Source organism: Mustelus asterias, chromosome 12 (assembly GCF_964213995.1).
Source record: "Mustelus asterias chromosome 12, sMusAst1.hap1.1, whole genome shotgun sequence".
NCBI lineage: Eukaryota > Metazoa > Chordata > Chondrichthyes > Carcharhiniformes > Triakidae > Mustelus > Mustelus asterias.
The window spans coordinates 69,044,082-69,068,339 of record NC_135812.1 but is presented as its reverse complement, the minus strand read 5'-3'; the positions used below and the strand labels follow the sequence as shown (position 1 = coordinate 69,068,339).

General features: G+C 44.6%; 1 protein-coding gene across 1 annotated transcript in view; it reads right to left on the bottom strand.

Annotated features, from left to right (window-relative positions):
* The window catches only part of dnah9 (dynein, axonemal, heavy chain 9), a 591,107-nt gene that overhangs the window by 174,014 nt on the left and 392,835 nt on the right, over positions 1 to 24,258 (bottom strand). The window contains exon 53 of the mRNA XM_078225415.1: positions 9,753 to 9,988. Coding sequence (XP_078081541.1) covers positions 9,753 to 9,988 — 236 coding nt within the window. The remainder of the gene's footprint in view (positions 1 to 9,752; positions 9,989 to 24,258) is intronic.

Genomic DNA, 24,258 nt, shown 5'->3' with positions numbered 1-24,258 from the left:
CACCTGTCCAGCCAACTGAGCTAACTGACTCCCCTTCAATTATATCCAATCTCTTCATCGTTTTAAGGCCCTCGATTAGAGCCCACCCCAACCATCTCTACTCATGATAGTGAGTACAGAAATCGGAGAATACGGGAGATAAATGCATGGCTCAAGAGTTGGTGCAGGAGGGAAGGTTTTAGATTCTTGGATTACTGGGGCCGTTTATGGGGAAGGTGGGAGATGTACAACTGGGATGGTCTAGATCTGGACCAGAATGGGACCAACATCCCTGCAGGTGGGCTTGCTAGTGCTCTTGGGAGGAGTTTGAAGTAATTCAGCAGGGGCGGGAAGTGGAGTGTTAGTACAATAGGGGGGCAGCGTACTTGAATTTCAAGGGAGTAAGCATGGCTGGATGGCCTCTACTTTAATGCTAGGAGTATTATAGGTAAGATTGATGAGTTAAGGGTGTGGATTGACACATGGAATTGTGATATTGTTGCCATCACAGAAATGTGGCTGAGTGAGTGGCTGGATTGGCACCTCAGCATTCCAGTGCAGAGGATCATTAGGCAAGATAAGGGAGGGTGTAAGAGAAGAGGTGATGCCGCATTATTAATTAAGGAGTCAGTTACTGCAGCGAGGAGGGACGATATCTTGGAACGGTCTTCAAAAGAGGTTTGTGGATAGAGCTTCGGAATAAAAAGGGGCGGTCACATTGCCGAGTATGTATTATAGACTCCATGTGGCCAAGTAGCCAACGGCCTGAGCAACTAGGCCTGATACAGAACTGGACAATCTAAATTAAACAGCAGTCAATAGCCTCCGCAGCCAGGCCTCATGGGAATTCGGACAGGGAAACGTTAAAAGAAACACAGGACAGGAGCGAGCAAGGGCAAGTCTGGACTTGCACTGAAGGCTGGAACCAGAGGTGCTCAGCCATGACCAAATAAGGACAGTATTTGTGCATTCCCCTGTTTCGGCCAGACTTTCTGACTCCTCGATTCCCACCGCACCCCATGCACCTGAGGGTGTAACCTAAGGGACCCTGGCATCTAGAATATATGGAATCAGCAATCCCATTGGGTGCTGTGACACCCGCCCGGTAACCTCATTGGCTGGAGGCCAGAGAACCTTCTAGAAGGGCATGAAGAGGGGGATAAAAAGAAACACCCTCAGCGAAGACTCAACTCAACTCGACCCACAGTGAAGACGGAAGAGGATGTGCTGGACCAATCTTCACAAAGAAGACCCTGAGTTGAAGAAACAACAGAGCTCAGCGACCCGGAAGCTCGATAAAGTTCATCGACACGGGTAGTATCAGAAACCTCAGTCATATAGCAGAAAGCATGAAGTTATTGCTGCAATTGAGAGTTGCTTTTGTACAGAGGTTACATGAGAAAGATTTGTGAATAAAATTGGGTTAACCGTGAAGCGACACTTGTCCTTTGTTTGTCTCACGAATCGGAGCACCTGGGTGAATGGGTTTTAGTGCAAACTGGTCAAAGGGTCTAATATCCAGTCAACACCCCAGTCAGCGGGCAATCGAGGAACGGGTATGTGCACAACTCACTGAGGAGTGTGATGATAATAGTGATAGGAAAATTACATTCGAGGACTTGAACATCCCCAACATTAATTGGGATAGTCACAGTATAAAAGGTTTAGAGGGAGTGAATTTCTTGAAGTGTATTCAGGAAAGCTTTTTATTTCAATATTTCGAAGGGTGAACAAGGGATGACACATTGCTGGATCTAATTCTTGAGAATGAAGTCAGACAGGTGTCCGGATAGCAGTGGGGGAGCATTTCAGTGATAGCGACCACAACACAGTAAGGTTTGTTATGGAAAGGGGAAAAGATGACTTTCAAAAAATGGTTTTGGATTGGGGAAGGCAGATTTTATTAAAATAAGGCAGGAACTGGCCAAAGCTTCTTGTGGGAACAGAGGGATGTGGGATCCTCATCCACAAATCCCGAAAGGTGGTAGGACAGTTTAATAGGGTAGTTAAGAAGGCAATGGGACACTTGCCTTTATCAGTTGTAGCATAGATTATAAGAACAGGGAGGTTATTTTGGAACTGTACAAAACTTTGGTCAGGCCACAAATGGAATACTGTGTACAGTCTGGTCGCCTCACTATAGGAAGGATGTGTTTGAACTGGAGAAGGTGTGGAGGAGGTTCACTCAGAGCTTGTCTGGGATGGAACATTTGAGATATGAAGATGGGCTGGGGTTGTTTTAGTTAGAGCAGAGAAGGCTGAGGGAGGACCTGATTGAGGTGTATGGGATTATGAGGGGTTTGGACAGGGTGAAAAGGAAGCAGCTGTTCCCACAAGAAGGGTCAATAACGAGGGGGGCATGGTTTCAAGGTGAGGAGCAGGAGCTTTAGAGGGTATTGAGTAAACGTATTTTCACTCAGAGGGTGATAGGGAGTCTAATGTACTGCCCGGGAGGACGGTAGAGGCAGGAAACATCACAACTTTTTAAAAGTATTTGGATGAGCACTTAAAATGTTGTAACACTCAATGTTATGAGTCAAATGCTGAAAACTGGGATAAGTGTAGATTCAGTGCGGTTTTGTTGATGCAGACTCGATGGGCTGATGAGCCTCATCTGCACTGTATGACTCCACAACAGAAACTGTAAAATAAACATGCAGAGTAGTGACAGAGTGAAAGGTTTCCATATTCAAAAATTTCAGTTTGTTCTTAGCTGGACTGATCAGTTAAGACATGCACCACATGTCCCACCTTATCATGTAACAGGCGCAACTCATGGTGGTTATTAATGGTGATGCTTGAACAGTGTGTCGAAATGGCCTTCAGCTCCCACTCAAAGAAGAATAGAGACACCACAAAGAGGGAAGGGATAAGGCTGAGATCAGTATCTACAACAGCATTTCTTCAAGTATTGTTGTGTCACTTGACAGTACTATCAAAACGTATCACAAAGGATAACTGATTGATTAAGTGGATTGTAGCACACGGATTTAGACAAGTGGGATGGCACAGCAAACAGCCATCACCCTGTAGATAAATGATAGGGGAGCAAATCAAGTCCCGGTACACTTCAAAGCAGCTCAGCTAGAGAGCTTCAAACAACATCACTGCCTCCCTGCTTCTAGCTCAGGACAGCTGCATGACGATTAGTGGGTGGAGGAATTAAAATTTTAATGGTGATTTTGGTTCGCTGCCAAAGGAAAGAAGTGATCAAGATGGATCTGAAACTGCACTGCCAGTTTAGCCTGACGAAGGAGCAGTGCTCCGAAAGATCGTGATTCCAAATAAACCTGTTGGATTTTAACCTGGTGTTGTGAGACTTCTTACTGTGCCCACCCCAGCCCAATGCCGGCATCTCCACATCAAGTTTAGCCTGTGCATGAGATGCCACCTTCGGTGATGGAATTGAAGCCATCATGAGGAACAGCTACCCTGAGGATCATTAAGGGGCTGATTGACAATTAAATTGTCAGCTAGTGTTCATTAAAGAGACAGTAATGCAATTTGGAGAATTACACTTCATTTAATGACCTCTCTTACAGTAATCAGCGGAACAGGAGTGAACCAGTCATTGTTGAGTATTTTGAGTGCTCCTTAAAGTACAGCTTTTACTATTCACTTGCTGTTTGGGATTGACTGATTTTGTTTGAAGGGAGCTTTTGAACACATCAGTTAATGTTCTGGGGCACTTTGTTGAGATTTCATCAACACTCAAGCTACATTTGATCCCTGCATTCTTTCGTTCCTTCATCTAGAAAGATTGACTGCTCTGCTACTTAGCTTTTTAGGCACCTTACAGGTGTTGCTAAGGTTGGAGAGCAGATAGAACCATTCGTCCCATCGAGTCAGGACCAACTCCAAACAAGCATCTTACCGAGGTCCACACCCTTGCCCAATCCCTGTAATCCTTTGCATTTATCATGGCTAATCCACTTGACCTGCACATATTTGGACACTAAGGGGCAATTTAGCATGGCTAATCCACCTCACCTGTGGGACTACGGGAGGAAACCTGAGCACCCGAAGGAAACCCATGCAGACATGGGGAAAATGTGCAAACTCCACACAGACAGTCACCCAAGGATGGAATTGAACCCGGGTCCCTGGCACTATGAGGCAGCAGTGCTAATGACTGTGCTGCCCACTTCTAGATCCCCATTGCTTTCTCCATAGCAACACCTCGACCAGAGATGGCTTGCCAACCAACCAACACCTCTTTGTTCTGCAGTATAAATTGTCGTGATTGTTTGAAAGTTGGCATTCATGTGTTTTCCCTAACAACTGCAAGTTGAAAAGCTTTGACAACATGTCTCCCTTTTCAGCAATAGAAAAGGAATGGTTGTTTATGGACACCTTGCTAGAATCCCCGTTTAGGCTGCAGGAGAAACAGCAGGAGGTGAGGGCCAGCTAGAGAAGCACCAGCTGCTGCAGGAGAGATGGACTGGGGTCTCGGGTAAGTAAGGATGGCTCTCAGCAGACGACACTCACAAGATCTTCAGACAGCTGTACTCCTACATTGACATAAGCCATTTCAGAGGGCAGTTAAGAGTAAACCACATTATTATGGACCTGGAATCTTGTGTAGGCAGGCCGGATAAGAACAACAGAGTTCCTTCCCTAAAGGGCATTAGTCTATAAAATAATGAGAGGCATAGAAAAGTCAACATCTTTTCCCAAAGATAGGGGAGTCTAAAACAAAGGGGCATAGGTTTAAGGGGAGAGGTACAAAAGGGTCCAGAGGGTTAATTTTTCACGCACAGGATTGAGTGAGTCTGGAACGGTTTCCAGGGGCAGGAGTGGAGGTGGGTACAATTTTGTTTTTTAAAAAGGCATTTAGACAGTTACATGGGTAAAATGGGTATAGAGGGATATGGGCCAACCATGGGCAATTGGGACTAGCTTAATGGTAAAAACTGGGTGGCATGGACATGTTGGGCCGAAGGGCCTGTTTCCATGCTGTAAACCTCTATGACGCTAATGAACCAAATCGGTTCTAACAACAATCAATGATACTGGGATTAGCTTTCAATTCCAGATTATGGTGGAATTTTTACTTATGTCCCCAGACCTTTAGACTGGGTCTTTGGATTACTGGTCCAGTGATATTATCACTAAGCCAACATGTCTTTCACTTGGATGGGAACTAAGACTTGCAGGGGACCTTGCAGCTGGTGGTGTTCCCAGATACCTGCTGCCCTTTTAGGTAGTGGAGGTTGCAGGTATTGTTGAAGGAGCCTTGGTGAGTTGCTGCACTGCATCTTGAGATGGTACACGCTACTGCCACTGTGCATCAGTGGTGGAGGGTGTGAATACCTAGGTGGTAGATGGGCTGCCAATCAAGCACCTGCTTTGTCCTGGATGATATTGAGCTTCTTGAGTGTTGTTGGAGCCGCACCAATTCAGGCAAGTGGAGAGTATTCCATCACACTCCTGACTTATGCTTTGTAGATGGTGGATAGGCTTTGGGGAGTCAGAAGGTGAGTTACTCACCGCAGAATTCTCACCCTCTGTCCTACTCTTGTAGCCATAGTATTGATATTGCTAGTCCAGTTCAGTTTCTGGTCAACAGTAACCCTCCAGGATATTTATTGACAGTGGGGGATTCTGCCATGGTCTTGCTGGTGAATGTGAAGTGGAGACAACTATTACATCGATTCCCCTTAGTTCTTACCTTTAGTGGTTAACCAGAAGAATTATTTACATAATGCAGGTCTCTACAAAGTGTAATCCCAGCGACAGCAGCAGGAGAGGTGGATGGCTATCGAGAATCTGAAAAGGGAAGTTTGGACTTCCTCCTGGGATGTCCTCAAGAAGCTGCGGCCCCATCTCACCATTTCTGTGTGGGTTTCAGTAGCCTTCATAACCTGGCTGAACGTCAATGACAAAGGCAATGTGGAGTGGCAGGGAATGCAGCACTCAGGAGGAGGCCAATATGCTCCTGCACCATCATTCCCATGCCACAACCGTGGCAATCCAAATCACCAGCCTCCCTTGGCTGATGAGGATGGATACCAGGCTGTGCATTCAACTGGAACAATGTGGAGGCAGACTCCTCTCTTGTGATATGAGGTACATACGGGTGGCAACGGTGTATGTCACTGGACTAGCAATCGAGAGACCCAAGCTAATGCCCTGGAACCTGGGTTCGAATCCCACGGTGGCAGATGGTGAAATTTGAATTAGACCATAAGACATAGGAGCAGAATTAGGCCACTCGGCCCATCGAGTCTGCTCCGCCATTCAATCATGACTGATATTTTTCTCATTCCCATTCTCCTGCCTTTTCCCCATAACCCCTGACCCCCTTATTAATCAAGAATTCAATGAAAAGTCTAATGTTGACCATGAAACCATTGCCAATTCTTGTAAAAACCCATCTGGTTCACTAATGTCCTTTAGGGAAGGAAGGGAAGGAAATCCTTTAGGGAAGGAAATCAGCCGTCCTTACCCGGTCTGGCCTACAGCAATGTGGTTGACTCAAATGCCCTCTGAACTGGCCTAGCAAACCATTCATTTCAAGGTCAAATAGGGATGGGCGACCAATGCTGGCCCAGTGAGTGATGCCTACATCCCATGAATGTATTTTTAAAAACATGTAATTTTATGGCAGCGTATCTTAAACTGTTGTCAATCACTGCTACCTCAACACAGGGATGGCACAGTGGTTTGTACTGCTGCCTCACAGCTCCAGGGACCTGTGTTCAATTCCCAGCTTGTGTCACTGTGTGGAGTTTGCATGTTCTCCCCATGACTACGTGGGTTTCCTCCGGCTGCTCCGGTTTCCTCCCGCAATCCAAAGATATGCGGGTTAGGTGCATTGGCCATGCTAAATTGCCCCTTAGTGTCCTGGGATGCGTAGGTTAGAGGGATTAAATATATGGGATTCCAGGGATAGGGCCTAGGTGGGATTGTTGTTGGGACAGACTTGATGGGCCGAATGGCCTCCTTCTGCCCTATAGGGTTTCTATGTACATCTTACTATGTACAATGTGATCTTGTTAGTCTGCACACAGCAGCAGTAGAGATCAAATGTGCCACACATACACCAAGATGTCATGGGCTCCAACCATAGCAGATTGGCGATCCATTTAAATCCGTCTTGAGATTGGGTGGACTGGAAGATGCCGCCTGTGAGAGAGACTGGAAAATCCTCCCCTAGTCTCCTAGTTAACTTGAAATTATTGTTGCACCAAATGCTTATCACGTGATTGGCTCATTTATTTTGAAGAGAACGACATAACATCCTCCATCCTCCTAAAGATGACCCATAGGTTACTGGACAGACTCTCTCCATTGCAACATGCATTTGACTTGTTAAACACAGCAACCTTCTTCTGAAGTTCAGCCCTGTGAGGTCCTCAACTGTCTCATAAGATAATAAGTAGGATCAGGAGGAGGTCATTGAGCCCATCAAGCTTGCTCTACCATTCAATAAATCATGCTTGATCTGACTGCGGCGTTAAACACCACTTTCCTGCCTGCCCCCAACCCCTCCCCCCCAACCCCACAACCTCCCCTCCACTAACCCGCAACTCTCTTGTCAATCAAAAATCTATCTCACTCAAACTTGAATCTATTCAATGGCCCAAACTCCACTGCTTTCTGAGGCAGAGAATTTCAAATACTAATGACCCTCTGAGATATGAAATTCCTCCTGAATGGGAGACAACTTTCCTCTGTTGCAAACTAGTATGCAATCATTCTCCAGAAAGCGATGCCAGTTGTAGTCACCCTTCCACCCTTTATGGCTGCTGCCTATTAAATCTCACACCCCTCACTGTGAGCATTCCTCTTCTGACCTCACCCCTGGACTGGTTTCTGAAGGGGTGTCACAGCGGTTAGCACTGCTGTTTCACAGTGCCAGGGACCCGGATTCGATTCCCGAATTGGATCTGTATGGAGTTTGCACATTTTTCCCGTGTCAGCATGGGTTTCCTCCGGGTACTCCGGTTTCCTCCCACACTCCAAAGATGTGTGGGTTAGGTGGATTGGCCATGCTAAACTGCTCCTAAGTGTCAGGGGAACTAGTTAGAGTAAATGCATGGGGTTATGGAGATAAGGCCTGGGTGGGATTGTGGTCGGTGCAGACTCAATGGGCCGAATGGCTTCCTTTTGCAAGATTCTATGATTGTGGTAGCCATTGACGCAATACATCCATCTTTGTCCTCTTCCTCCTCTTGGGCACGGAGGTGACTCTGGCTCTTTCCGAATCTGCTCCATGGGGTGAGATGCATCTCACTCCTGGGAGCCAGCAATGATAGCTGGAAGGGCTAGAGTCAGCATGTGTACCCACTAACCTTCCGAGTTAATCATAACATGAGTTGGCTGCAAGTTATTAGTAAATTGGATCCCATAAACTGAAGGTTTGGGGAAACTCATCATAGCATACTTTCAAGAGAATTCAAAACACCTCCCGTTTACGGAGAGTTGGTGAGAGGAAAGGCGTAGTTTGCCCGTCTCTCCTGTCCTCAACAGGCGTAAACTTAATTACAGTGTGAACTTTTTAATTAGAATCTGACAAACTATTAAACAATCTGTAACAAAAAACAGAAAATGCTGGAAAATCTCAGCAGGTCTGACAGCATCCGTGGGGAGAGAACAAAGTCAACTTTGAATCTAGACGACCTTTTGTCAGACCTGTCATCTAGACTCGAAACGTTGGCTCTATTCTCTCCCCACAGATGCTGTCAGACCTGCTGCATTTTCTGTTTTTGTTTCAGATTCCAGCATCCGCAGTATTTTGCTTTTATACAATCTGTAAACATGCCAGGAAAGCGATTAAGAAATTCGGGAGACAACAATGGCTGAAGGACCGGATACTGTTCTTTCAGCAATTCATCCCACCCATGAACATTAGAGGTAATTCTTTTCACACATCTATTTTATTCCTTCTATGGGATGAGCTTGGTGCTGACTAGGCCAGCATTCATTGCCCATCCCCGACAGCCCCTGAAAAGGTGATGGTGAGCCACCTTTTTGACCTACAGTACTCCATCGGTAATAGTGAAGGAACAACAATATCGTTCCAAGTTAGGATGGTGTGTAGCTTGGAAGGGAAGTTGCAGGTGATGCTGTTCCCACGTACTTGCCATCCTTGTCCTTCTAAGTGATAGAGATCTCAGGTTTGGAAGGAGGAGGCTTGGTGAGTTGCTGCGGGTACATCTTGTATACTGTACACATTGCTGCCACTGTGCATCAATGCTGGACGGAGCGAACGTTTAAATTGATGGATGGGGTGCCAATTAAGTGGGTTGCTTTTACTTGGCTGGTGTTGAGCTTCTTGAATGTTGTTGGAGCTGCACTCATCCAGGCAAGGGGAGAGTATGCCATCACGCTCCAATTGTGCCTTGTGGACAGACCTCGAGGAGTCAGGAGGTGAGTTATTCACCTCAGAATTCACAGCCTCTGAACTGCTCTTGTAGCCACAACATTTACATGGCCAGTCCAGTTCAGGTGTAGATCAATGGATGTTGCTGGCAGGGAATTCCGTGATAGTAATGCCATTGAATATCAAAGGGATGTGGTTAGATTCTCTCTTGTTGGAGATGGTCATTGCCTGGCACTTGTATGGTGCGAATGATGCTTGCCACATGTCCGAAGCCTGAAGAAATTATACAGTTGTACTTTAAGACAATTGTCCATAAGGCACAAGGAACTAAGACTGAGATGTTGCAATGTCAGGTTGAAAACAGACATCCTCACATGAGTTCCCCACCGATGGTAACCAATTGAAAACAGATTTTTCATTACAAGAAAATTACGAAATGACTTACCCTCTCTGGCCAATCCTCACAACTCGTAGATCTTCCCCATACTTGTTCTTGATCCATTTGATACCTTGCAACTGGGGATCAATCATAAGTGGCCAGCGTTCACAGTTGGTCAGGATGGTAGCGTTCTCGGTTGACATCCTGTCCGCAGGGAGGCCTTCATTCTGCCAGGCTGCAATATCTGCATCATCTGTCAGCATAATCAAAGGATCCAAATCGGAAGTTATAGGTATCGGAACCTAAACATGGGAAAAACACAGCTTTAGATTCACTAGCATTAAAACCATTGTACCACAGCACAACACACGGCTTTTCATTTCTTTCTAACAGTTGTTTTTTTTTATCCACTTAGTCTTTTGAAGCTGATATTTTCTGGAACTGCAGTAGATGTAACAGAGATGGATTTTCTGAAAGCAATCAATAAGGTTTCTCACACAAGTTTTGTTAATAACATAGGATAAGTGACAGATGTGAAAAGACCTGCTGCTCACTCAAACCGGCCTTGTGCATCACAAACACAAGACATCCTTTTCCACTCAGCCACTGAAACTCCCAGAAATGAAAACCCAGGTTAATGAGGGGGAAAGATCTGTCCAATCCATCTCCAACTCCCTTAGGTGATTGAACCTTGTACAGAAGACCCAGCTTGCGTTACAAGACTGGCACAAAGCATCAGCCTTCAGGTGCATGGGGAAATGCAGCAGCATATCATATAGCAACTTGTCTGATTGAACAAGAAACAGAGTTAGGGGAAGGGGGCATTGCAGTGATTCAAAAAGGGTTGGAAATGGAACACCACAGGACTTATCAGTGCTGGGTTCATTTTTCTTTGAGGCACATTAAAGACAATTAGAAATATGGATTAGGATGGACAATCCCAAAATTTGCCAATACCACAGAAGTTGAGTGTTTGAAAAATGGGGAAGAGGACAGGAATGTAACCAATGATACCATTGGAATCTGTTATAATGTAACCAATTCTAACATGCTGTGGGGGTCAACTGACCAGCTGACCCAGTAGACAATGTATCCAATGGCAAAGTGATGTGGTGGTCAGCTGACCAACTGACCCAGTAGAAATAGAAAGCAGATGGGTATTGTGGGAGGTTGTGTGGCCCAGGGTGTAGGCTGAGTGTTGGTGTAATGAAGGTTCTTTATTAAACCTTTCTATTTGATTTACTTTGCGAAGTTAGTTCTTTCGCTCTTTTATTGCTTGCAACTTAATTATCCTTACTGCCAAATGAACATGTAAAAGACTTCAGGAATATAAAAGACAGTTTATTTGAATTGGCCAAGAGTTGGTGGTTGCAATTTAGTGTGGAATGGTGTAGACAATACAGTTGGGGAGGAAAAACAAGAAATGGGATTCTACTATCAACTAAAGGTGTAGATCAACAAAGAGATCTCAAACTTCAAATATTTAATTCTCTGAAAGTGGAAGTGCAATAAAAAGGTTAGTGTTTAAGAAAAATATAAACAGTAACATTATCATTACTTCTGAAAACTAATGGTACAAAAGAGTTGTTGGAACACATTTAGAGTGCTCTGTGCAGTTTTGGAACTCATTTTTCAAAAGGCATTAAAGAAATATAACGGAAGGGAAGAGAAACTGTGGTTGTGAGGCGATTCCCAAGGCATGAGTTATTGACACTGGGGCGGCACAGCGGCTAGCACTGTTGCCTCACAGCGCCAGGGACCCAGGTTCAACTCCAGTCTTGGGTGACTGTCTGTGTGAAGTTTGCACATTCTCCCCATGTCTGTGTGGGTTTCCTCTGGGTGCTCCGGTTTCCTCCCACAGTTCAAAGATGTGCGGGTTAGGTTGATTGGCCATGCTAAATTGTCCCTTAGTGTAAGGGGGGCTAACTAGGGTAAGTAAATATGTGGGATTAAGGGGATAGGGCCTGGGTGGAATTGTCGTCGGCTCAGGTTCAATGGGCCGAATTGCCTCCTTCTGCATTGTAGGAATTCTATGATTTCCAGTGAAGGAAAGAAGGCTAAGATAGAATTAATAGAAGTTTTTTTTATATAAGAAGGATTTTGATAGGCAAGAATACAGAAAGATTTCTGGTTGGGAAGTTATGACTAAGAGCGAAGAGAGGGGTCAGGAGCTTTGCTGAAGGGAGCAGTTGAGTCACAAAAAACTAAATCTGTTCAGGTAAATGTTGGAAATAGAGGTGTATACAGATTTACAAAGAGACTGGAGCATTGGGAATAGTGTTGGGCTGCTCCAAGCTTGGCCAGCACAAGCGCAAAGGGCCAAATAACCTGATTTTGTGTTTCATTGTTTAAATTTCATTTGCCACATCTGAGATTGGCTGACTTAGCACAAAATGAAAGGGTGGTAAAGCACAGTCGATAGGGTGGTAAAGAAGGCAGATGGAATGCTTGCCTTTAGTAGTCGGGATACTGAGTACAACAGTCAGGATATCATGCTGCAGCTTTATAAAACTTTGGTTAGGCCACACTTAAGAGTATCATGTTCAATTCGAGTCGCCACATTACAGGAAGGATGTAGAGGCTTTGGAGATGGTGCAGAAGTGGGTTACCAGGATGCTGCCTGGATTAAAGTGTATGAGCTACCAGCCTCCAGGAGAGGCCGGACAAACTAGGGTTGTTTTCTCTGGCGTGGTGGAGGCTGAGGGGAGATGTAATAAAAGTCTATAAAATTATGAGAGACATAGATAGAGTTGACAGTCAGAATCTTTTCCTTCAAATCATAGAATCCTACAGTGCAGAAGGAGGCCATTCAGCCCATCAAGTCTGCACCGACCACAATCCCACCCAGGCCCTATCCCCATAACTCCATGCATTTACCTTAGCTAGTCCCCCTGACACTAAGGGGCAATTTAGCATAGCCAATCCACCTAACACGTGCACCTTTGAACTGCGTGAGGAGACCAGAGGAAACCCACACAGACACGGGGCGAATATGCAAACTCCACACACAGACCACGACCCAAGCCGGGAATCGAACCTGGGTCCCTGGCGCTCTGAGGCAGCAGTGCCAAACACTGTGCCACCGTGCCGCTCTTCACTTATGGTGAGAGGGGAAAAGTTCAAAGGAAATGTAAGGAGCTGGTTTTTTTTTAAAAGAGTGGTAGGTGTCTAGAAGGTGCTGCCAGAGGTGGTGGTGGAGGCAGATACAATAGGGGCGTTTAAGGGGATTTTAGATCAGCATATAAATATGCAAGGAATAGAGGGATATGGACCAAGGGCAGGCAGATGGGATTAGTTTAATTTGGTGTCATGTTCAGCATAACATCGTGGGCCGAAGGGCCTGTTCCTGTGCTGTACTGTTCTATGTTCTAATGCGGGTCAATGAGGGAAGCTCATCAATCTGCATGGCTCAAGAATGCTTGGACAGGGAATTCACCAGCTAAAGTACTTAGAGGAGTTTCACTTTTACTTTCAATATTAACACCACCTTTGTTACATGATGACCTATGTAGGAGTTACATAATTTACTCAGGGTTCAAACAAAACTTGATTCCTGAGCCTCTCTTCATTCCCTAAATCTTGAAGCAAATAATAAATTACTAACTAATTGCAACTAAAGTTGGCTATGTTATTTATTCTCTGCTCTGAGAGTAATATTTCAGCCCATCAGACTCTAAAATTTCTGCAGGATGCATTAAACTACCACGATATAAAAGGGAGGGACCGAACGTGTGAACATCATATTGTACCAAGGACTCATTCAAGGGTAGGGAAATCTAACAATAGGGCAAACTGAAGGCTTTATATCTAAAAGCACAAAGCATTCAGAATAAAATTAAAGACTTAGCCATGAAAATGGAGACAAATGGGTATGAATTGGTGGTGATTACTGAGATGCGGTTGCAGGGAAACCAGGTTTGAGAATTGAATATCCAAGGGTATTCAATATTTCAGAAGGCTAGGGAGGAAAGAAAATACTTAGTGTAGCTTTGTTAGTAAAGGAGGAGACCAGTGCCATAGTGAGGAATGATATAAGCATTGGAGATCAAGTTGTGGAATCATCTGGGTAGAAATAAGAAATAACAAGAGAAAGAAGTCCCTAGTGGGAGTAATCTATAGGTCCCCGAACAGTATTTCTGCAGTGGGCCAAATTATAAGCCAGGAAATACTGGGAGCTTGTAAGAAAGATATGAGAAAAATCATGGGTGATTTTTAATGGTACCTCAAAGGAGAGTTCATTGAGTCTATTAGAGATTGTTTCTTGGAGCAATATGTTATGAAACCAACCATGGAGTGGGCTATTCTGGTTTTGGTATTGTGCAATGAAAAAGGATTAATTAATGATCTCATAGTTAAGGATCCTCAAGGCAGGAGTGATCATAGCATGCTAATATTTCAAATTCAGTTTACAGGTGAGAAACTGGAATCCCACACTGGCATTCTGGAGTTAAATAAGAGTTAATTACATAGGCATGAGGATGGATGTGGCCCTGGTAGACTGGGCAGGAAGATTAAAAGGTAGGACAATTGATGAGTAGTGGCAGATATCTAAGGCAATATTCAATTTCTCCCAACTAAAATATATTTCATAGAGAAAGAGAGGTTGTAACAGGGGGAGAAACATCCATGGCTAAACAAGGAAGTTAAAGATAACATAACATCCTCATTCAAAAAGGGAGGGAAGCAGAAAGTAGGAAACCATAAACTATAGACTAGTTATTGCTTTATTAAGAAAATAATAACGGGACATTTGGAAAGTCAAAATGTAATCCATCAGAGTCAGCAGAGTTTCATGAAGGGTAAATTGTGTTTGACTAATTTGCCAGAGTTCTTCAAATATGTAACAAGCAAAGTGGATCCTGTAGATGTAGTATATCTGGACTTCCAGAAGGCATTTGATAAGGTGTCACACAAGGTAAGATCACAAGGGATTAAGGTTAATTTATTAATTTGGATAAAGGAATGGCTAACCAACAGAAAGCAGCGTCAGTATAAATGGGTCTTCTGGTTGGTGAAATGTACAGTAAGAAGTTTAACAACACCAGGTTAAAGTCCAACAGGTTTATTTGGTAGCAAAAGCCACACAAGCTTTCGGAGCTCTAAGCCCCTTCTTCAGGTGAGGAGGAATTCTGTTCACAAACAGAGCTTATAAAGACACAGATTCAATTTACATGAATAATGGTTGGAATGCGAATACTTACAACTAATCAAGTCTTTAAGAAACAAAACAATGTGAGTGGAGAGAGCATCAAGACAGGCTAAAAAGATGTGTATTGTCTCCAGACAAGACAGCCAGTGAAACTCTGCAGGTCCACGCAACTGTGGGAGTTACAAATAGTGTGACACTGTGTGTCAAATAGAGTGACAAATAGTGTGACAAATAGTTGCGTGGACCTGCAGAGTTTCACTGGCTGTCTTGTCTGGAGACAATACACATCTTTTTAGCCTGTCTTGATGCTCTCTCCACTCACATTGTTTTGTTTCTTAAAGACTTGATTAGTTGTAAGTATTCGCATTCCAACCATTATTCATGTAAATTGAGTCTGTGTCTTTATAAGCTCTGTTTGTGAACAGAATTCCCACTCACCTGAAGAAGGAGCTTAGAGCTCCGAAAGCTTGTGTGGCTTTTGCTACCAAATAAACCTGTTGGGCTTTAACCTGGTGTTGTTAAACTTCTTACTGTGTTTACCCCAGTCCAACGCCGGCATCTCCACATGGTGAAATGTAACCAGTGGGGGTGCCACAGGGTTTGGTCCTCAGGCCCCAGCCATTTACAATTTATATTAATGACCTGGATGCAGGAATAGAATGTACTATCACCAAACTTGTAGATGACACTAAAATAGGTAGGAAAGCAAGTCGCAATAAAGAAATTAGAAATTTATAGATAGATATGCATAAGTTAGGTAAATGGCCAAAATTTGGCAGATGGAGTTTAACTTGGCTAAATGTGAGGTTATCAGAAAAATAGAAAGGTAACTTGTGATCTAAATGGAGAGAAACTTCAGAATGTTTCAGTGCAGAGGGGTCTGGGTGTCCTCATGCATGAATCGCAGAAAACTAGTCTGCAGGTACAGCAAGAAGTAAGGAAGGCAAATGGATTATTGGCATTTATTGCTAAAGGAATAGAGTATAAAGGTAGGAAAGTGGTGCTGCAACCGTACAATGCATTAATGAGACCCTGTCTGGAGTATTGTGTACCGTTTTGGTCCCTTTACTTGAGGAGGGATATAGTTGCATTGGAGGCAGTTCACAGGGGGGGTCACTAGATTAATTCCAGAGATGAGGGGTTTAATCTTATGCAGAGAGATTGAGCAGTTTAGGCCTATGCTCTCCAGAGTTAAGAAGAATAAGAGGAAATCTAATTGAGGTATATAAGATGATAGAGATACATAGGTTCTTGATCAATAAGCAAATCAAGAATTACAAGGAGAAGGCAGAAAAATGGGTATGAGAATCATATCAGCCATGATTGAATGGCGGAGCAGACTCGATGGGCCGAATGGCCTACTTCTGCTCCTGTATCTTATGGTCTTGTGGAATCAGGAACCAGTTGTCCTGCAAAGATATCACAAAACCGAGGTCCCATACTCTCTCGCCAGGTAGATGTATAAGGTCACATGGCACTATGTAGAGGAACAGGATGGGAATATTGCTTGGTGACCTGGGCAGTAATAATCACTCAATCAACATCACTGAAACAGATTAACAGGAAAATGGGAGTGAGGCAGAAAGTAGGAGTTGAGTCCAGATATACTGCATCTACAGGAACCCCATTATCCACTTTGCTTGTTACATTTTCAAAGAACTCTAGCAAATTAATCAAACACAATTTACTCTTCATAAAACTCTGCTGGATTATGTTTTGACTTTCCAAATGTCCCATTATTACTTTTTTAATAATGCATTCTAACAATTTCCCAACTAACTGGTCTATAGTTTCCTACTTTCTGCCTCCCTCCCTTTTTGAATGAGGATATTAGTTATCTTTAGCTTCCTTGCTTAGCCATGGATGTTTTTTCCGCCGTTACAACCTTCATCCTCTTTGGAATATATTTTAGTTAGGAGAAATTGAATATCTCCTTTAAATATCTGCTACTGCTGATCAACTGTCCTCCCTTTTAGGCTTCCTGCCCAGTCTACTAGGGACAAAAAAGCAGACATTCTTCTGGGAGCAGAAGGCATGGTTGAGCCACTAAATAAGAAATGAGTAGAACAAAGAAGGAACAGTGCCTTCAGCCCTCCAAGCCTGTGCCGATCGTGATGCCTGCCTATGCACTTACGGAGTTCATATCCTTCCATTCCCATCCTATTCATGTATTTGTCTAGTTGCCTCTTAAATGCCGCTTACTTTGCATTTGTTTTCTCCGTAAAAGAGAATGCTGCCAATGTAGCCGTAATGAAGAGGCAACTGAGAATCAACATGGGACACTGGTAAAGAGGATAAAAGCAAAATACTGTGAATGCTAGAAATCTGAAATAAGACAGAAAAAGCTGGAAAAGCTCAGCAGGTCTGGCAGCATCTGTGAAGAGAGAAACAGAGTTAACATTTAGCATCCATATGACTCTTCAGAGCTGTGACGAAGAGACATATGGACTCAATACGTTAGCTCTGTTTCTCTCCTCACAGATGCTGCCAGACCGGAATATTTCCAGCATTTTCCTGATTGATAAAGAGGTCGAGGGCTTAAAAAGGCGAGCAGTATACAAAGTGAGTATACCTGATCAGGATGGGATGGAGCCCTGTTTACTGATATAAGTAAAGGTGAAAACCATTGTAGCCCTGACCTCAATTCTTCCAATCCTCCCTGTATGGGAACAGTGCCAGAGGACTGAGGGCTTGCAAATGTTACAGGCCTGTTTAAAAATGGGGAAAGAGATAAACCCAGCAACTGGAAACGAGTTAGCATTATGTCAGGTGATTGGTAAAGGAATCAGAGGTGACATGAAGGAATATTCCTCGAGTTGCACATCAAGTTGTTGTGATCAGGAATGCACTGCCCGAAAGGGTGTTGGACCATGACTTGGGGCGGCACGGTGACACAGTGGTTATCACTGCTGCCTCACAGCGCCAGGGACCTGTGTTCAATTCCTGGTTTGGATCACTGTCTATATGGAATCTGCACGTTCTCCTCGTGTCTCTGTGGATTTCCTCCGGGTGCTCTGGTTTCCTCCCACAGTCCAAAAGACATGCTGGTTAGGTGCATTGACCATGCTAAATTCTCCCTCATTGTACCTGAACATGCGCCAGAGTATGGCGACTCAGGGATTTTCACAGTAACTTCATTGCAGAGCTCATGTAAGCCTACTTTTGACACTAATAAATAAACTTAAACTAATAGCAGCATCCAAAAGAGAATTGGATGGTCACCAGAAGGGGAAAAAATGAGTTTTAATGGGGAAAGAGCAAGGGAGCAGGATTATTTGGATAAGCTCCATCAAGGAACGAGTGCAGATGCAGCAGTCCAAATAGCAGCCATAAGGTGTAACATTCTATGACTCTGAGATGGGGGAAGGTGGGTGGGCATGCTTGGCTGATCCAAGAGATATCCTGCAAAGAGCACTGGATGGGGCGCTGGAGTTGTTCAACTTGCTCTTGTTGAATGGCGGAGCAGGCTCGAGGGTCCAGATGGCCTACTCCTGCTCCTCGTTCTTATGTAACTGCTGGCGTAACGGAACAAGCAAGATTGATCATGCTAAAATTATACGCACTGTAGAAGAATCTGTAACTAGAAAGGGAATCAGCAAATATATACTGGCAAACATGAATTACATATTGGATTGGACAGTACATTTTTGGTCTTTTAAAATGTCACCACGTAACACAGTGGAATCAAAGCTACCTCAGTGGTACACAATTTGTTATATGTTCAAATCTATCTGGACAGCTCAATTGAAATTTGTGATGTTAGCCGAACAGCGTAACTCAGTCCGTCCATAGTTTTACTAATGATTAAGTTAGAGAAGACCGGTGTACAATATGATGCATAAAGGACACTTTGGGCATTTCTGAATGATGAATACTGGAGGTCACCAGTCCCTCTTGTACTGAAGATTTTTTAAGGGGAATGAGGCAATATAACCACCACGACCTGAGCAGCATTGTCTATAGCTCTCTGTTAGATCACAATGTCAAATGAAGACTAGTTTAATCCAAGACCTATTATCTCACAGTTTCAGGTGCATCGTTTGCTGATTACTGAATGTTATTTCAGTCAATATTGGGAGGGGATGGCTGACCCCTAACCTTCTCTGTGTGAGATGGGGAGACAAGGATATCCTATAATAAAGGCAATATAACTTAGAATGGATGGGGGTTTACAAGCAACATAACAATTAATCATTTTAATGTGACTGCCTTTAAGACAGTCAGGCGCTTTAGAGGCATCACCTTGGGCTTTGGGATTTTTTTTTCCATATTAATTATTTTCATTACACTGCCCAATACTGTGGTAGAGTTATGATTTACTTCAAAATATGAAAGCTCCATTGCAAGGAAGATAGATTAAAAACATATTATTATAGTAAATAAATTATAACATATATTTTATTTATGCATTTTCAAGGCAGATAACATTGGCCCATTAATCACATTGCTCATAATTGTGCATCTTAACTCTTTCAAATTCAAAACTATATGTTTGGTCACCATGGAAACTACTATCTGTTAATGGTCGTTTGGCACAGCATGTCTGAAAGCAAGAACCACAACCTTATTATGCACATAAATCTCGGTTTATCACCAAAACTCGGTGGTGCTTATGCCACCTACATAAAGGGAAATATTTTAACATTGCTCAGTGACTACTCTCTACGACTAAATCAACGGGTTGCTGTTGCATTACTTTGTGTCACATCAGTTTAGTAATACTCTCTAACATACGATGTGTATGTTGGATCCTAAGAAAATACCATGCGGAATAGCTCATTAATATCCTTTTGTGAACATCACCATGCATCAAGGATATGGGCACTCCAACAGCCCCTGCTGACATTAAAGTGATTGAAGGTAGATAAAACATCACGCAACTAAGTAGTATTTATTCTTTTTTTTTATAAAGGAAAACCATTAGGGGCTTAGAACACTCCAATCTAATCGGTTTTTGCTGATGGCTATAAACAATTTCAGACATCATCTGATAGGATCAGGGCCTTCTGACTTTCTTCCAGCTATGCACTTTACACTATGTGCTGGAGCGTGGGTTAAAATGCTGTGGAACAAAGGTTTTGAACCGGTGGCTACATTGCAAAGCTTCTAAGACTTCCATAGAAGCTTTAAAGTAAAGTTAGTTAAGCTGATCTGCTAATGTAATCATACTCCATTACTCGGAAGGACGGCAATTGTCAAATGGAGGATGAGGCGCTCAATTTGTGCTGTGCTGCTAATGTTACTATGGCAACTCGACAACTAACAATGAACACACAACAGAATTGGTCAATTAATAGACTCCACCAGAGCACAACAATGGCATTAGCTGCAAAATTACATCACTTGTGATGACCCCTCTAAAGATAGACCACGTCTTGGTAGTTTCAGATGGTGGATAATACAGCAGCAGTTTAATTATTGAAACAACAATGCAAAATTAAGAAATAGAATCCTACAGTGCAAACAGAGGCCATTCGGCCCATCGAGCCTGCGCCAACCGCAATCCCACCCAGGCCCTATCCCAATAACTCCATGCATTTACCCTAGCTAGTCCCCCTGTAGTAGTGGTTTCAGTCTGCTCTCCCATGAATCTGTTCTGTTCTAGCAGTTGGCGGCATTGCTGCCTCACAGCACAGGGAATCGGGTTCAATTCTGGCCAAGTTAAATTGTCCCTTAGTAACCCAAGATGTGTAGGGTAAATGGATTAGCCATGGTAAAATTTATGGGGTTACGGGGATAAGGTAGGGGAAAGAGCCTTGGTAAGGTACCCTGTCAGAGTGTTGGTGCAGACTCAACGGGCCGAATGCCCTTCTTCGTCACTGTAGGGATTCTATGATTAGCACCTCTGGCATCTATATTTATACCTAACTCGTCTTGCTTAACCAGAATGGCAAAACCATCTCACTCTTCCCTGTCTCATTTGAAAAAGGTTGTTGGATCTCTACACAACTGAAGCAGCTATGGAGCAGGGCCTTACATGTCGTTATGTCTTCTGGCTCCTATAAATTAGAAATAATCAGACTTTAGGCTCAAACTGATGGAGCTTCATTGAGTCTATGTCTTGCCACTCTACATGTGGCTGCTTTGTAAACTGATAATATGGCCCAAATTTTCTGAGGATCAGCAATCATCGGATTGCCGCTCCATTCCTTCTTTTCTGTTCCATGACAGAGCTCCGCATTTCTGGCCGGGTCTTCCAATCTGGACTTTAAAAAAAAATGTGATGTGTATTCCCAATCTAATTGCGTCCACATAGCACGGGATTACTGTGGGAAGACAGACACACCCCCATTTTAAGGCACAAGCTGCAGTTTTTTTGGTAAGTGTTTGAAGGTCCCCAAACCTCTCAGTGCGTTTGTGAATGACTGAGTGTGTAGGTGTGTAAGTGAGTAGGGTGGTAGGTGGGTAGGGTGACACATGCACAGGGTACACAGCTACGTCAGGTAGCAGCTGGGTAGGGTGGCAGGTGAGTAGGACGGCAGGTGGATACTTGGGTAGGGAGGGATTGTCAGCCTGGGGGCTAGTCAGATCGGCTCAGGTGCAAGAGGTATTGTGGGGCAGGAGTTATGTCATGCGGCTAATCGGATCATGCTGGGGAGGAAGGGGAGTCATTTATTTACTGAACATTTAAATTTTGCAATTATGCTTCAAATTATACTCACAGCATAAGTAAATATGTGGTAGGAGTTTTAACATCTCATTCAAAGGTTGGCACCACTGACATTGCAGTGCCTCCTGAGTCCAGCACCGGAGTATCAGCTTTGAGTTTTGTACTCAAACCCTGGAGAAGGACTTGAACTCAAATCCTTGTGGCGCAGGGGCCAGAGTGCAAGCAACTGGGCCACAGGTGACACAGGGTGAGTTACTTGGCCATGACTGCTTCTTATATTATTTTCTCCCTGGCCTATGTCTCTCATTAAAAAGATATTACAATTAATAGGTTTGCATTTTGCTAGGAAATGTAGCATCACAAGTATATTCTCGACTCTGATGGAGATAACATTGTTGTAAAGATATTATGTAGCATTTATACAGCATTGTTTATGACCATCGGCTATCTCAGTAGGTTTTGGTGTTTAGTCACGGTTGTAATAGGAAACACAGCAGCCAATATGTGCACAGAAAGATACATCAAACATCAATGTGATATTGACCAGATAATTGGTTGATTGGGGGAACATGAAATACTGTCATGGGATCTTTTACATCCACCTGAGCAGACAGGTGGGCTCTCGTTTTCATGTCTCATTCAAAGATTAGCACCACTGACATTGCAGTGCCCCCTCAGTACTGCACTGGAGTATCAGCTTTGAGTTTTGTACTCAAACCCTGGAGAAGGATTTGAACTCAAAACCTTGTGGTGCAGGGGCCAGCAACTGGGCCACAGGTGACACAGGCCAAAGTAGTGTGCTGGCGGAGGGTAGGATTAGGATGTCTCCAGGGAGCTTCAGGAATCATGAGCATGGAACAGACTCAGAACGGGGAGATAGTGGCATCATGGTAATTGTGGTGAACCATCGTTGGTTCCCACTGTGGGGTTGTTCTAATGTTGTTGTTGGGCTAGGGTGTTCACACTGTGGGATTGTTCTAGTGTTGTTGTTGGGCTAGGGTGGGATTAATACACCTGTGGTTGTTACTGTTCTGGCACATCCCAGTCGGGCTCCGCCTCCTGGGAGAGGTATAAGACCCCCTGCTCGGGCGGGACCTCGTCAGTCTGGGGTGGTGTACTTACGTTCTAGTAGTTCCATTGTTAGGCAATAAAAGCCTTCAGTTACCGAAGCCTTGTGTCTTGAGTTCAATTGACGTGCATCAATTTTATTGCCTAACACTAAGCTCTCGATGGAAAGGAGAGTATGGAACAAATCTTAAAGCCAGAGCGTCTGACGCTGGATCCACGTGTGGTGGGCGCCTCTAACACCTTCGACCACTGGCTGAAGTGTTTTGAGGACTACCTGGCAGCCTCCGCAGCGGTCATCACAGATGACGACAGACTCCGGGTCCTCCATGCGAGGGTAAGCGACACTGTCTACCTCGCGATCCGTGCGGCCACCACTTACCTGAGGGCCCTCGAGCTTTTGAAAAAGCGCTACACGAAACCTCCCAATGAGATCCACGCTCGTTACCTCCTCGCTACACGACGTCGGCAGTCGGGCGAAACCATGGAGGATTATGCCAATGAGCTCTTGCAGCTTGCCAGGGGCTGCGACTGCAAAGCTGTGTCGGCTGAGCAGTATATGTATGACCTCGCCCGAGATGCGTTTGTGGCAGGGGTAGGGTCTTCGTACATCCGTCTCAAGCTGCTAGAAAAGGGGAATCTCAACCTGACCCAAGCTATGGAAACGGCTGAAATGCTTGAGGCGGTGTCGAAGAGCTTGGTCCTGTATCCGGAGGACCACGTGGAGACAACGTGGCAGGAGCAGTCACAAATCCCTCCTCGCCCCACGGGCTCGAAGTGCAGTGTTATGGCGTGCTCCCATGTAGACCCGACGACGGCGGCAGCCCCATGCGGCCCGCGGTGCTACTTCTGCGGAGGAGCCAAGCATCCACGACAAAAGTGTCCTGCTAAAGCGGTGGTCTGTAATCAATGCGGTAAAAAGGGGCACTACGCGAAGGTGTGCAGATCAAAGCCCAAGAACGGCAGTGCAGCCTGTGACCCTTCAGAACGGGGATCATCACCATCGACGTCGAAGTACCCACGGGGTTCGTCCACGTGCGAGTCCAGGACGACGCCATTGTGGTCGACGGAGTCGGAGGAGGATGACCACCAGGAGTCGCTACGCTTGGCGCCCTCAACCATGTGCGATTCATGGGGGCGGCCATTTTGGTCGACGACGACCAGGAGCGACCAGCAGGGGTCCTCAGCATCGACCTCAGCTGCCTGCAGTGACGTTCAAGGGCCAACGGTGGCGTCGATCACCCTGAACCAGGCTAAGCACCACAGGCTTGACTGTTCAATGATGAACATAAAGGTAAATGGTCGTGCAATTTATTGTCTGTTTGACAGCGGGAGCACTGAGAGCTTTATTCACCCTGACACTGTAAAGAGGTGTGGACTCCAGGTTCAACCTGCCAAACAGACAATCTCTATGGCATCACGGTCCCGGTCTGTCCCTGTTCAAGGACGTTGTGTGGTAACTCTGAAAGTGCAGGGCACAGTTTACGAGCGATTCAGGCTCCTTCTGTTGCCGCATCTTTGCGCACCAATTCTCCTCGGACTAAACTTTATGGTCCACATGAAGAGTGTGATCCTACAGTACGGTGGGCCACTCCCTTCGCTGACAGTAGGGGACCAGCTGCAGCCTCCAAATTGTCCAAAGCGCCCCGCATGCAATCTTTCTACATTAAAGATCACCACACCCTCTTTATTCAAGAATCTGGTACCAGGCTGCAAGCCCATCGCTACTAAAAGTAGGTGTTACAGCA